The sequence below is a fragment of the Lepisosteus oculatus genome, chromosome 3 (genome assembly GCF_040954835.1).
Source record: "Lepisosteus oculatus isolate fLepOcu1 chromosome 3, fLepOcu1.hap2, whole genome shotgun sequence".
Taxonomy (NCBI): domain Eukaryota; kingdom Metazoa; phylum Chordata; class Actinopteri; order Semionotiformes; family Lepisosteidae; genus Lepisosteus; species Lepisosteus oculatus.
In genome coordinates, this window is record NC_090698.1 from 27538885 (window position 1) to 27554546 (window position 15662).

Below are 15662 nucleotides of genomic sequence, written 5' to 3' on the forward strand. Positions count from 1 at the left end.
AAAGGACAAAGTTCAAAATGTCCATCTTTTTAAATAAAGTTCTAAAATTTCAGGACGTAATACATAATTAAACAGCATGTTTTTATGTTAACCGAATTAGTAGGCCCATTTGTTATTGTATTTTTTAAACAGCTATTTAAGTATATATATATACAAACAAACAACATTTTTGAACACATAATTTCATTTCAGCGTATTCGAAAACTTTTTGATTACTTGGCTTTTATTTTGGAGTAGTATTTTGCAGGTCTTTGGATGCGCGCCATAATGACGACACGTGTCTTGCGCGGTTAAGTGACGTAGCCGCAAGAGCGAGTTTGGTCTCCTGGTTGTGTTTTGACAGATTCGGCGCCTTCTTCGTCCGCTTGGAGGACCGAGGCGTTGCAATCCGGCAGCCGTTAGGTTTGTTTCTGGTTGGAAAGAATACTCCCTCTTGCAGCCTCTGCAGAAAAGAGTCGTTGTTGGTGTTTCGGGGCGAGAAGATGGCGGCGGCTGTCCGACAGGAATTGGCTCAGCTCATGAACTCCAGCGGATCTCACAAAGATCTTGCTGGAAAGTAAGTAAAACAAAATTTAAAAACTGAAAGAGCACATCTTTTCAGAGAAGAGGACGGTATCCTAGGCCTCCCATTAACTCCAGCATTTTGAGTAAAGCGGTTCTGGGTACCGGCTAGTGATGTGACAATCGCAGTGTCATGAATGAGTGGGGTTTTCACCTAGATGTTTTTTTTTGGTAAAACCATTTTAGATGTATAAATTGAATCGGAAGTTACAAGGTTAAGCTTTTTGTTGATAAGAGTTATATACTTAATAATAATATTATGTATATAATGGTTCTTTCGTGATATAATTTACGGTGCGTAAACATTATTTAAAATTGCTTTTGAATGAGGAGACCTTAGACTGATCAGCTCCTTGAAGACGCCGTGAATAAGTTATATTTCAACGTCCGATAGTTAACCGGCTTGAGCAATATTCAAGATTTGTGGATAGATACATTTCTACACTGCGAATAATTTACCAAAATCATGTATTTTAGGCCCGATAGTTAGGTTTATTGATGAAGTGGCGCTATGAAATACAATTAGATGCTAACAGGGTTAACAAAATTGCAAAACACATGAAAATGATTCATCATCCAACTGTTTTTACTTCCATAACAAAGACCAACTGATTGTGCACAAACATGCCTCGAGAGCATGAGGAATTTTTAGTTTGCTTTATATTAAAAGCATTGCCAGCTATATTCTTGGAGACTTCCTATCCAGAAGGCTTTATATAACATGTTGATCTTCAATTTTTTCAAACACTTAGAATTATTATCAATTCTAGGATATTATACAGTATTAAATAAATAAATAATTTGGAACTGCAAATGTCAGCACTACCTTAATTGAGCTTTTAATTGACTTTCTTACTTGATCAGTAACATGCAAGTGTTCCCTTATGTTGTGCCTAATTAGGTTTACTGGATTGAGGCTCCTGGATTGGAGACGAGTATATAACATTGTCCAGTTGCTTTCCTTTTGTTAGGCAAGTCTATTCTGATCTTGTTTTTAAAAATAGCATTTGGATAAAGTCATAATGTTTTAGTGCAATGGGAGTTATTCAGCCTGCTGTTTAATTTCACGAATGAGTGAATCCCATTTTATCCCCTGGGTATGTAGACAGATACATATGGAATAGTTTGTCTTGGCTGTAACAATGTTCCTCAAGTGAACGGTTGACTGAAAAATGTGAGTATTTCCTTTAATGTAGCTGGAAAATGTTCAGACTTTTATTGAAGCTTTTATTGAAACGTTTGTTTGATTTATATTTTACATATTTTGTCTCTGATTAGGTGTTTACTTTTTTAATGTCAAAACTTCTTAGGAAAAGATGGTGTGAATTGTGTCCTGGAGCAAACACTGCAGTGATCGCAATTATGCTCTGGAAGTACCTGTGGAATAAGTTTTGCCACACCAGTGCTACTGACTTACAAACAATTTCTTATTACAGGTACCGACAGATACTTGAAAAGGCCATTCAATTTACTGGTGCTGAGCAGCTGGAGGCTTTGAAGGCATTTGTTGAAGCCAGTAAGTACTGCTGCAGAATTTGCTTTTGTCGTCCCATTCAGTTAGGAATGTGTGAAGTGGGGTTTATATTGCTTTGAAATATTAGAAGCTGAACTTAAGCTATGTGTGTGTTAAAGGGGAGCTGCAATGCTATTTTTATATTTCGGGGTTAGAAGGAATCAGCATTGAAGAGTGCATTTCAAACCACAATTAAAGAAAAATGAACACAGTAGCTTGTAAAACCTCTAATTTACATCACAAAATAGCCACAAGTTAATCCAATAGAAATATTGCTCTCGATTTAGACTGTTTTGCCAACAAATGCTGCTTAACTCTGCATGCATATCACGTTGGAACATTCCTGTTGTGAAATGTCTGCTGCACAACCTGTACTTATTTGTGTATTCATCACATTACATGAGCAGGAAGGGCTGCATCACATCGCAGTTTGTGTTTGCGACAACATGGCGACTTGCATTACTTTCACAAAGTTCAGGATTTTGTGCTTCATTTGAAATTTGTAATTTTTTCTGTAACGTCAATGAATTTATTTTGTTATGAAGATTTAATAACCCGGTCTGAGAAACTGGGACTGTATTTCTTCTTAAAATACAGTTTTGTGTAAATTTCTCCGTCCAGATTATAGCAAAAGTACAGGAAAGCCATTTGTTGTTATCTTTCAAGCAGCTTTTTTTTTCTTTTGTTCTTGTAAGAGGTGGATCTAAGTAGTCTTTGATCTGAAATGGTCATTTTGGGTTTTAAAAAAAAATAATAGTCCCTTCTCGTGCAATGTAACACGTCAGCACTTCTTGTGCTGAGTGAAATGTTCGTGTCGGTAGGGTATGTGTCACTGTACCGGGTCTTCTCTCTCTTCCCCAGTGGTTAATGAGAATGTCAGCTTGGTGATCTCCAGGCAGCTGCTTACAGATTTCTGCACTCACCTCCCCAACCTCCCAGACAGCACAGCTAAGGAGGTGTACCACTTCACGCTAGACAAAATCCAGCCTAGGGTCATCTCCTTTGAAGAGCAGGTGGGTGCATATCTCTTCTTAAAAATTTCTGGCACCATATGTGGGCACTGCCTTCGCCCTACTGTCTATGGTAGCTACAGGTCCCCTGTTATACTATTGAGGTGCTCTGGTGTTGTGACATTGACGTTCAACCTTCTCTTTTAATTCTTGGAAAGGGTACATCTTTTATTAAGTTGCAAAAGGAATTAAACAACATGCTTTCTTCACAAATCTATTAATCCACCCATTTGTTGTCAGTTGTTTATCCTTGCTGAGGTTGTAGCAACAGGGAGCCTGTCCTGGATTGTAGGGTACCAGATGAAAATACACGGGTCACCAGCGCAGGGGACTTACACAAGAACAATTTAGAGACGCTCGTTGGCTTAGCCAGCATGGCTTTGGAAGGAGGGAGGAAACGTGCACCCAGAGAAAGCCTAACTGGAAGTGAGAGAAGCATGCCAACTCCACCCAAAGGATCTCCCAGTCAGGAATCGAACCCTGGAGGAGATAAGAGCTGTGAGGCAGCAGTGCTACCTTCCTCACCACTGTCGTGGCCTTAAATACTATAATACATGTCTTAAAAAGTTGTAGTTGAACTCAGTATACCTGAGAAGTCTGTCTTTTGGTCTCTTGCCAAACCATAGTGAAGGTGCTGGCTCAAATTTCAATGGCTAAGTAGTGTTCTCACATTGATTGTCTTAACTTTTTAATCACGTATCCGATCTGTGCATGAATGTGATGTTATGCAAAATCCGATTATGCTGCTGTATTTATTGATTTGTTTGAGTGGTGGAACTATTTCTCTTTCATAGTGAGTCTGTTCTCCAGACTCACCTCTTGCAGCAAGTGCTTTTTACACTTCTTGTTACTCACATGATACGATGAATACATGCAAGCGACAGCCGAGGTTTTGGTCTTAAAGTGATGAACGGCAGACCATAGAAACCCATTTCTAAGGTCTAAGTCTATTCCTTCTTTGATTTAATGTGTTGATAGGTGGCATCTATCCGGCAACACCTGGCAACAATTTACGAGAAAGAAGAGGACTGGAGGAATGCTGCTCAAGTCCTAGTTGGAATTCCTTTGGAGACGGGACAGAAGTAAGTGGGGTCTTCAGTTACTTTACTGAGTTCTGCTGTGCCGGACTGGTGAAATGATCACTACTCTTTTTGTCTGTTTCCCAGGCAGTACAATGTAGATTACAAGCTAGACACATACCTCAAGATCGCTCGTCTGTATCTAGAGGATGACGACCCGGTACAGGCAGAAGCTTACATCAACCGCGCCTCTCTTCTCCAGAATGAGTCCACTAATGAACAGCTGCAGATCCACTACAAGGTAGCTCCCTTTTCCCAACCTGTTGATGAATGGGAGTTTGTTTCTAGTGGCTTTTAGTCATGATGATGGTGTTTTGTTATTGTTTTGGATTTCAAGAGAAGTCATGAGTCATAAATCCTTCACACGGAGTGAACCTTTTTTCATAGGTATCCCAGTAACTGGTCTCTGCTCTCACCCATCGTCTCAGGTCTGCTATGCCAGAGTTCTGGACTACAGGAGAAAGTTCATAGAGGCAGCACAGAGATACAATGAGCTGTCGTACAAATCTATCGTACATGAGAGTGAACGGCTAGAGGCCCTCAAGCACGCTCTCCACTGCACCATTCTGGCATCCGCAGGTATTATACCACTGATTTCTGCTTTCACAAGCTGTACCACTGCAAAGTATGTGATTAATTCTGTCTGAATTGACAGTGAGAGTATTGGCATTAGTGCGCGAATCTGTTTCCAGACTACTTCTATTTCCAGTATTTGTGCAAGTAATATAACCTCCATGTTTGCGAACTTTGTTAAAAAAAATTACTTTTGGTAATGATTTCATAACTGTTCAGATACAGAATGAAAAATGAAAGTTTAAGCTTGAAAGAATGCTACTTTCATTGCTATTGAGTTGCCTTGTAGGGAGTTAAACAGTATATGAATTTAGGTTTATTTTAGGTAGTTTTTCTAAGTGTTTCAAGCCCTGCAATTTAAAACAGCTTTTTATAGCAGTGGTGGGTGCTGGGCTGTCGGAGGGCATGACTCTGTCTCCCCTCTTCTAGGACAGCAGCGCTCCCGTATGCTGGCCACGCTGTTTAAGGACGAGCGCTGTCAGCAACTTGCAGCGTACGGCATACTGGAGAAGATGTACCTGGACAGGATAATTCGGGGGAACCAGCTACAGGAGTTCGCTGCCATGTTGATGCCTCATCAGAAAGCTACTACAGCCGACGGTCAGCACTCGTTCTGACTAATGCTCGCCATTAAAACCGACTACACTTTGCACCAGTATTAAGCTGATGTTCTTTTCTGTGTTTTCAAAGATAGTAAATATCTTACGATTGCCAATCGTGCAGTGGTTAGCATTGCTGCCTCGCACCGCTGGGTTCAGTTGAGTTAAATTCTGGACCTAGGGTGCTATCTGTGTGGAGTTTGTATGATCTCCCTGTGTCCTCTGGGTACTCCAGTTTCCTCCTACACGCCAAACATATTTTTAGGTGAATTGATACCTAGAGCCAATTTTCTCAGAAGCCAGTGTGTTTGTGTCTGTCTGTCATGCGATGAACTGTCGTCCTGTCCAGGGTGTATCCTGCCTTGCGCCGGTTGCTTGCTGGGATAGGCTCTGGCTGCTCTGCAACCACGATTTAAAAGAAACAGTTAGAAAATGGATTTTGATCTGTTGGTAAATGGCACGGCAGTCTTATCTATTCACAGTTCCTAATTTTACTTTCTAATGAGCAAAGTATCTCATGTAGATTAGATATGAAGGTCATTTCAGACACTCTCTTGGTGATGGGCAATGTATCACTGGCTTTAGGAGTTTAACAGACTTTCCCGGGCCTGATCAATAATCTGATCTCAATCCTGTTCAATCAGTTCTCAGTTTGCATTTCTATCCCTCTTACATTTATCCTCATCAGAGCCCCATCTGAAAGGCACCCTGCTAGATTAATCTGATGGGACTGCTTTTTAAATATTTCAAAACCCTTGCTCACAGCGGCCCAGCATGTTATTTGGTGAGTGTTCCAACAGTAATAATGTGGCCACTGAGTAATAGTTACTAGAGAAATTGAGTGTACATTACGGTTAATAAGGTCATAAGGGATGCCTAGAAGACGGAGTGTGTTAAAGTTTGCACCACTGATGCACCACTGAAATGTAAGAGAAATAAGAGGAATACAGAATTGTGCAGAAGCACAAAAAAGTACAAAAAAGGCCGATGTATTTTGTACTAAAATTTTAAAATATAAGTACTTCTAGTTAATCGAAATGATACGTCTGGTGAAACATTGTCTTTTTTTTATTCTTACTTTGTCAATGCCTTCTGGAGACACGAAATGTAACACACCTGCAACTTTGATTTAATTCCTCATTGAATTGAATTTGAAGAGTAGCACATCCTGTATTTTTTTGCCGTTTACCAAGAAATTAAGAAGGTTTATGCAGACTGTACTGGGGTATTTTTCCTTTTGTTTTTGCTTGGGAAATTAAAGTTTTTTTTGTGTGATTTAAACCCAAAGCTTGGAATTATCGCAAAAGAAACTAACTTGGAAAGGAAACGAGAGACTCACTGCTGATTGTTCCTGCATGTCACTTGTTGCTTTGCTAATATAATGAGTATTTCCAGCCTTACAGTTCCAAAAGTGCTTCTTTTAATCACAGGTTCTAGTATCTTGGACAGAGCAGTCATTGAGCACAACCTGCTGTCTGCCAGCAAACTTTACAACAACATCACTTTTGAAGAGCTAGGGGCTCTACTGGAGATCCCGCCAGCCAAGGTAAGTGGTTTTTAAGCATGAACTGTGGTGCAGAACTAGTGCTGTTCATCAGTTAATGTTCGTGAACGCTAGGAAGGAAAGATAACTTAACTCTCCGGCAGCATAGGTGCATCAGACCCCCATATGTCATGAGCTTGTTTTAAAGACCACTCCTGTTCTGGAGCATGTGGACTTGTTTTCCCACAGTTCTGCAATACAACATGCTTCTTGGATATGATGGTTTGGTTGAGTTCAGATAATTGTAAAATGTGTATTTGTTCTTTTACTAAGAATCTGTAAGGACAAAATGATGGTGGAAGAGCAGTGTCTTGTACTTTTCAAATATAAAGTTAAATGTCTGGTAACACAGATCAGGGTTATTATTTTTTTTAAATTCCTTAAAATAAAATGCACAGGCAGTCATGTAGTCCAGCTGGAACTCAGATGCAGATCCATTATTTGTTTCCATACTCTTGCAAATTCCTTTAGTCTTGTGAAACCTACAGTGTCCGTGACAACAAATGGTAATTAAATATGGATTGCCAGAAGAGTGTTAGGAAATCAATGAGAAATCCTTTAAAATTACGTTTCTTCCCTAAGCATGTCGCATCAGGGAATTATGTTTGAAGGCAGCACTGCCTCCATCTCCTCCAGATTTCATGTGTTTTGAATATATATGTGTGTTGTTGTGCAGGGCAGTTGTCCCGGTGTTGAAGCCCCTGGTTACAACAGAAGCAACTTGGTAGGGAAAAAATAAACTACTCATACTAATAAATGAAGTGTGACCTAAAAATACTTTTTTAGACTAAAATGGCAGATTTGAAGATCATAGGGTCTACTCTCGCAGTGCCTTTACACACTGACGGAGAGCCTGAAATACTGCCGTGCACTCCCTTTATAATACCACCAAGATGCTGTTAGGTTTGGCTTTTATTGTAGCTGTGTTTTGAGTTTTTAGCTTTCACTTTTATTTCTCAAAATTGTAGCATGCTTCACAAGACAAAAACATATGAATTGATATACAAAATCAGTGTATTTTTCTGTGCTTCAGCTTAAAATGTGTGGATAGGACCGTTGCAATATGCTGGGAAAAGTGTTTTTTAAAAAATCTGTTGATGTGCTTCTGTGTGGGTAATACACAGTAATCAGAATTTGGTGGATCAGTGGACCCAGTGATAAGCTTTTTCTATTTCCATTGCTGTAAATGCCAGTTTTTTAGATTTCAAAAATATAAATGTAATAATCATATTTAACATTGCTACAGTGCTTGCTTGGTGCTAGACACTAACAAAGTACTGAAACTATTTTAAATAATAAAAATTGGTCTTTATATTCTATGGATTAATGCTTTGCTAAATTCATGGTGAATCATAAAAGCTAGCTTGTTGTTTTAATATGCACCCTTAAATTTTTAGTCAAGCCTTTTTGTGTTAATGTGATTAAAAGATTAAACTCATCTGCATATTGCTTTGAAGAAGTTTATACCATATCTCCTAATTATGATGGGTAGAGCTACAGCAAATGTTGACATTTAATTATACTGGAGCCAAATTTAATGGTAAAAATGATAAAAGCTAGTATTTTATATTCTCTTGCAAACAGCTAAATATGCACTTCCCTAGCAACATGTTAGAGAACACTGTGGTCTAATTTTAGAATTTCTGAACCAAAAGACAAATTAATATTCTTAAGATGGGGTACTTCTTAATGTGGATCTCAAATTCCTGATAAAGCTGAAAAGACAAAAGCCTGGTATCAGATGGATATTTTCTACCGCCTGCGAAATTAGTGCAGTTCGAAAGGAGTAGAATATTATATGAGGCTGCCAGACAGCAGAAGTTCCCACCATTAACACTGTGTAGGCAGGTCCCATCCTTTCAAAATTTGAAAAGCCTAAAATCCACTATGCCTCATGATTCTATAGGGTGTAAAGTAGCAGCAGGCCTGGCCTTTTCCCGAGTGCTTTGCTGGGAAAGACAGCTGATGTAACTGTGATTACAAGAGGCGTGATTGTTGGAACACTTGCCACTGGTGTATTGCTGTAGGCAACAGCAGACCAGGCTAATGTGCTGGTTTAGACAGCCTTGAGGGATTACAGGATGCAGGAGGTAGATGGCAAAATCATTAACAGGAGGCTAAATTCAGGGAGTGAACCAAAGGGACAGATCACAGATCTCACGTTTAACATGAGTTTACTCCTGAGTTGTCCTGCAGATGTCTATAAAGGACTTCTGGAATCGGAGCCTCGATAGTGATAAGTTACTGGAGGGGACCAGAGTGCTTAGCACAGCTCAGCTCAGCACAGGCTTTTCTGTAATGTTTTTTTAGAGCAGCATATAATTGAGGGGAAGAGATCAGTCAACAGAAAAGCCGGGCCTACGTTTTATTCTCTAAAAGAAACAACCAACTGTAGAACTTAATATCACACAATTTTGTCTGAATAGCATTAACAAGGTGAATTGTGCGAGTTAAGCTTTGAACAGCGCTCAGATTCTTCTGAAGGGAGACTGATTAAAGCAGGAGCTCTGATTGTGGTCTTGTAATGGCCTTCCTTTGTCAGTGTTTATCTGATAAAGGTGTATGATTTAAAACCTCAACCTTTCCTGATTATAATCATTTGGGGTATCTGTGTCTTTCTCAGCGATAGTTACCATTATGCAGTTGCATACTTGGGCACCAAGCAGAAGTATCAGGGCTTTACAGTACCAATGATGGATAAACAAGCTTTGCTTAGGAGAAATTCCCATGGCTTTGGGTTATATTATTCAGAACTATGTTAGACAAACACTAGTGTCAGATCAACGTTGACTAAATTCTAAGCTTATCGTCTATATGGTAACTTGCTGAGTTGACAGTACTTCCCTTATCTGTCAGATATTAGTCTGCAGTTCATTTATCTTTTAAGCACACATCAGAAATTAATTAGAAACAATTACAATCATTTGAGATACAGTAATGTCATTTGCCAGAGATTTGTATATGACTTACATTGTTGTTCAGATTACCTTCATTGGTGTGGCTTGCTTTCACATCTGTTAGTTTTTGCTCTGAATGTAGGTCAGTCAGTTTTCTTAATTTTCCCATGACTTTTGCAGGTAAGTAAAAGTCCATTAAATTCATCATTCAAGTTGGTAATATACAAGTTCAATTCAAAATTAGTAAGTCTGTGGTAACTACAAGTTTCAACGGAACAGTTTTATACCCCACAAATGTAAAAACATACTGAATGTTTTAAATGTTATTTCCAATTATTTTAAGGCCATTATTGTGTTTCATTCCTTGTTGCTTGTGTAATTGTATAATGAGAGTCATCAAAGACAGTTTTGCATGTGTTAATGTCAGTTGTGAAGTATTTTACAATTGATTAAAATACATAATTCTGGTTTTCATTGCTAAAGTTTGAAATTATTTTTCTTTACATTTCCTGTTATGGTGCATCTGACATAACAAATCTGTAGGCTTTACACATTTCAAGCACTGTTCCTAGGGTGTTGCATTCCCAGAGAGCTATAAACAGAGTACCACTTGTACATCACGTCAAAAGATGTACAGTATTAATTGAATTGAAAGAAGCATATTTCTTGAAAATGCACTACTGTTAAATAGTACTTCATGTTTATTCATTAGCACTGTAAACTTTATATATATTCTATATGCACTAAATGGATTGGGTTTGGACCCCTGTTCCCAAATTATAACGGGAGTGTGCTGTATATTCAATTGGGATATAAGAAAGTAGAAGACAAAGTTTCAGTATAGAAGTAGACCTGTGGTTTTATGTACTCTGTATTGACTAACCCTTAACAATACTGCATTATTGCTACAACTGAAATAAGAATCATTATACCATTGTATGCTTGGTCTAAAAAATTTGGACTACATTTTTTAATGTTATTTTTCTGTAGAAACCTATCCTATATATAAATTATGTTTATCGGACTTAAAGCTTAAAAAATGTAACATGTATTTTCATTCTGATTTATTCTCTGTAAAGCTCCAAATGATTAACCTGTTTTGAGTTGTTTACCATTTGTTTTAGATATTAGAGGTTGGGTATTTTTTTTTCAAGAAAATTGCAAAATAAAACTGCTAATGCCTTTAGGATCTACTGTATGTATTCATAATAAACTAACTGGCAGCTGGCAGCACTAACTGGCAGCTGAGTGACAGGACAGTGAGATTCAGAGCAGCCACTACTGCAGACCAAAACCCCTTCTGCATATTGACTACAGTTAAAAAAAAATCAGTGTCCTGGAAGGCCCATAAACCCAATTACAATCAATATCACTTGAGTGCATGACTGCTGTTTGAGAATGTTCAGCAATCCCTCGTGTACTGGGAGAGGTGGTATTTTCAGATGAATCACGGTTCTTCTGTCATTTGGCAGTGCAACAGCTTGTTCATATGCATAATGTTGTGCAAAGATCTGCACATTTTAGGTGACTGGGAGCTGTCAACACCAGCATTACTCATTAGCTTGCCAATTCTCACTGAGCGGCATTATTGCAGTGGGATTGCTTCTGTGATGTATGGTAGATTCACACTCGTCCAGCAAATGGAGGAACATACAGGTGATTCAGTCGTAGGGTTTCCACTTTTATATCGCACAGTGCTTCTGGAAGTTAAGAAGAGCATAAGAACCACAGCTCCTGTACTGCACAACTCACAGGCCTTCCTGAATGTTCCCTAAATCTTTAATTGTAGTTGAATAATGGGAGCTAGTTCAGAATAATTCAAAATATATTTTAATTTATTTCTCATACTTAATAAGCGTGAACATTTTTTACTTAATTTGTTCATTTCAGCTGTTTTGGTCAAGCGAACCCTACAAATGTTTGTGTAGTCTAGTTATAAAATGGGGATTTGGGCCCTTCCTTTAATAATTTCTTTTTCTCCAATGAGCTCTTTTTGGAATGTGCTTTGGAATGCTCATTCTCACGTTCCAAATTGGCAACAAAAGCTTTGAATCTTTGCTGCTGCCGCTTCACGTAACTATAATGTTTGTCCCCACATGGCAGGGGTCTGTATCATGCACTGGCCTGTGTTGCCACTTCTTTACTCCTCTGAACATGCGGGGGATGAGCTTGGAAGTAGATGCATGTGTTTATGCCTTTCGCAGCCATTAGGTTGCTCTTCTGGCAGTCTGTCAGACCTTTAAAGATTAAATGGAGGAGTATTCATTAGTGGCTTATTTGACTTGTATTGGGTTTATCCATTTGTGACTGAACTAAAGGTAGACACTCAGGGATGAACTGGCCCCGTTTAACCCAATGCATACATGACTTTCAAATTTCTTTTTAGAAGCATGATTACAAGTGATGTTATCTTGATAGTTCACAATTAGACATCAACTTAGTTGACTCCTGTCTGACTTTTGTCACTACTCTTGGGTTGTTTTCCCTAATGCTGGAAGACATTGATAAAAAAAAAAAGTACTCATTACAAAATCTGGTCATTTTAAGTTCCATGGTAAGATGTAGTTCAGTGTAAGGCTAAGACTATATGCCTCTGTTTGACTGTAAGTCTTTTAAGTTTTAGTGTTCGTTTCTCATTTTGTGGACAGGCTGAGAAGATTGCCTCCCAAATGATCACTGAAGGGCGAATGAATGGCTTCATCGATCAGATAGACGGCATTGTTCATTTTGAAAGTAAGTACAGATGCTATTGTGTTCAAAACAACCACAGAACTGGACACAAACTACTCTGGCATTGAAATCCTTAACGAATGAGACTCTACTTCTATTGACTTAAGTCCTTGCCATCTTCCTGCTGTGAGCAGAAGCATACAGACAGAAAGAGCTAATGACAGTGGTGCTGTGTGTTGTGTTTTTAGCTCGGGAGCCATTGCCCACGTGGGACAAGCAGATCCAGTCTCTATGTTTCCAAGTCAACAATCTGCTGGAGAAAATCAGCCAGGCAGCACCAGAGTGGACAGCGCAGGCAATGGAGGCCCAGATGTCTCAGTAACCCTGTCCCTCTTATGTGTGGACATTCTTTCACTATTTCCTGCTGCAACATGAGAAAACAGTTCGCCACTGCTTCAGCAGCCTGTTCTCTGTCACCCCTCAAACACTGTAGAAATCCCATTGGTTCATGCTTGCAAAAGGGGATAACTGTGCCATTGAATCTTTTACTTTGTTAAAGGTAAATGTAAAAGGCTCCTTTTACCTTTACCTTGGTTTTCTGCCTGGGCTCAGCACCACATTTTCTTTTACAGTGATGGAGAGTTACAGAGTGCTCAACAGAAATTAACATCAAGTTAGTCATATTTTTAATCAACAGTTTGGCAGGTATGTTGTCTCTGTATGCCTTTTAATGTACGTGATACTGATATCTGGTCTTCTTTGCTCGTAAAAAAAACGAGATTTTAATCTTTCAGGTCAATGACTTGTACCCTGTTTTCATCAATTGGTTTTAGGACAGCTCAAAGCTGATTTAGTATGGTCTAAACACAAAACCTGGTCCTTGAATTGTCCTAAAGTTTGACTATAATTTGAGGTGGTGTAGGCCTGACACAGTGTCTTCCTAACTTCACTGAAATGCCAGCGGACCTTGGCATATCTTGCGCATGGGACAAGTGTCAGAAGTCAAAACCCCATTGAGACCAGGAACACGTAAACCAAGAGCTGTGATAAAGTCTTTTTGTAAAGCCTTGAAAATGTTGGCAAGCTATGGTAACACATGCTGAAGTCTCACAGCATTTAAAATCTAATTTTGTATTTGACTGGCTGAGTGTCATGAAGTGCAAGGTAAGATTTAGATTTAGTAAGATTTAGTTCTCTCAGAAAACATGCTGGTCTCCACTAATAATCTAATATTATTAGTTTTTATAGGGCTTCCCCGGGTCAGATCTTCTTGGATTTGGAACACAGGCTACCACAGCCTTCTGTTAATCTTTTTCATAACTCTTGTTCATAAATAGGACGGGGAATATTATTGCCTCCGTTGTTGTTTAATGGACAAAGAATAAATATACAATACACTGGGTCAATATTACTGTTGTTCTGTGTGATTCTCTTTGTATAATAAGTGCACATTGAACTGTAAACACCCTGATCCAAATTGTGAAATTAATAGTAATTGTACAATTTATAAACATTAGAGAAGACTTATTAGTTTAAATAAGTCCAGACTTTAATGTGTTTTAACAAGTAATATATCTAAACACTGCATGTTGATATGCATTAATACATGAGTTTTGTTTGATGATTGTTGTGGTGATTTTTACAGCATATGGAGAAATTCCCAGTATTCTTTGTTAAACAGTGAAAATAACTATATGGATATCTATTAGAAGATTAAGTTTGATAAACAGATATGAGTGGAGAACCATGTAATTATGGGGACAGTGGAAACAGAGGTGCTTCTGTTAAATAGAAAAGTTGTCAAAGTCGTCATCACAAATACAAATTGTTGCTTTTAGTGTTTGGCTTAAGGGGCATCCTTTGCTTCAAAGCCAGCCAATGTAGCATCATTCTTTTAATTCAGCTGTTACCAACACCTATTATTGCAGTTATAACATCCCTTTCATCCCGAAGGATACTCTGCAGCATATAAAAGGCCTGTAAGGTTCATAGTTTCAGAGTAATGATTTGTGTAATGGCAGGCATGTTTATGTGATTTCAGCAACTCAGCATGCATTGAACCACAAGCCATCTACCAGGTTAGCAGAGGCTAAACTTGAAAACAGATTCATGCGTTTTTTTTCCCTCAATTTACTTCAAGTGGGCTTAAAACAGTTTAGAACTAAAGTAAGGTTAACGTTAGCCAATGTACCATACAAAATTAGGCACTGTATCAATGTGGTTATAAGGGAACTAATATACAAAAGATTATATTAAGTATTTTTGTTTTGTGAATAGTCTCTTGTTTATGATTGTTGGTTATAATATATGTAACATCCTAAAAAAGGCACATCTCTATGACCTTTAATCTTATTCCCAAGAATTTAAAATTGGACAAGCCATGAATGAAAGAAACAAAATATAAAGCATGCATTGCATTAGCTTACATTGTTAACAACTATAGCAGATTTAAATGTTTTTAGGCCAAAAAAATTTCCGTAGTGATCACTCTCCAAAACATATTGCACTTTTCAATTAATGTATTGCCTTTAATAAGCTGCAGCCTCCATTGATGCCACTAGATGGCATTGTTTTATAATTTCCTATCCCAAAATAAATTTTATTTTAAGAGATTTTCATTCATTTAAAGAACAACGGAGAAAGCCATACAGCACCAGAACACAGTTTTAGATTGAGGCTAGGTTTTAATCATATTGAGTCATTGTGTTATGTCTTATTAAATTATTTAGCTTAAAACAAGACATATTGTTGGATTGCTCTCATACGACTTTATTAATGTACAACTCCCATATGTAGTCCTTTCTGTCTCCTCCAAGGGTGTGGTTAGTCTAAGTAATTAAAAGGATCTCATGATGTGCAACATATGGTTATTATCTGATCAAAACATAAATAAGCAAGGAATCCATTCTTATTTTCAGACAAAATTATGCAAATAAGCTATAATAATGTGGTAAGGAGGACTTTCTCCCTTTCCTTTAGAAAAATGTTCTGTTTTTATTTAAACATGAATAGAAATGTTAGTCTGGTTGCTTGCAGCTGCACATTTCCGATTGTAAATGCGGGAACTCATGTAGGTTGTAAAATAATAAATGGCGTCCCATTTCCCCCATTCTGAAGTGCTTTATACAGTGTTGTAAACTAGAGGAGAGTATTTTTACTACTCCTATAAACGCATCCAAATTACTTTGCTCTGTAGGATCTGCAGTATGGCGCCAGT

General features: G+C 38.2%; 1 protein-coding gene across 2 annotated transcripts; it reads left to right on the top strand.

The window, feature by feature from the left end:
* Positions 1-278: 278 nt before the first annotated feature.
* Positions 279-13853, top strand: cops4 (COP9 constitutive photomorphogenic homolog subunit 4 (Arabidopsis)). Of its 2 annotated transcripts, XM_015337445.2 has the most exons (11): positions 279-556; positions 1998-2077; positions 2936-3087; positions 4063-4166; positions 4251-4404; positions 4592-4742; positions 5166-5336; positions 6766-6881; positions 7555-7602; positions 12424-12508; positions 12694-13853. In XM_015337445.2, exons 1-11 carry the CDS (start codon positions 483-485, stop codon positions 12825-12827), a joined length of 1269 nt encoding a protein of 422 aa, XP_015192931.1. In that variant the 5' UTR covers positions 279-482; the 3' UTR covers positions 12828-13853. The 2 variants fall into 2 exon arrangements, with proteins under 2 accessions (XP_015192931.1, XP_015192940.1); XM_015337454.2 differs by lacking the exon at positions 7555-7602 and having other exon boundaries at positions 280-556.
* The last annotated feature ends 1809 nt before the right edge of the window (positions 13854-15662 follow it).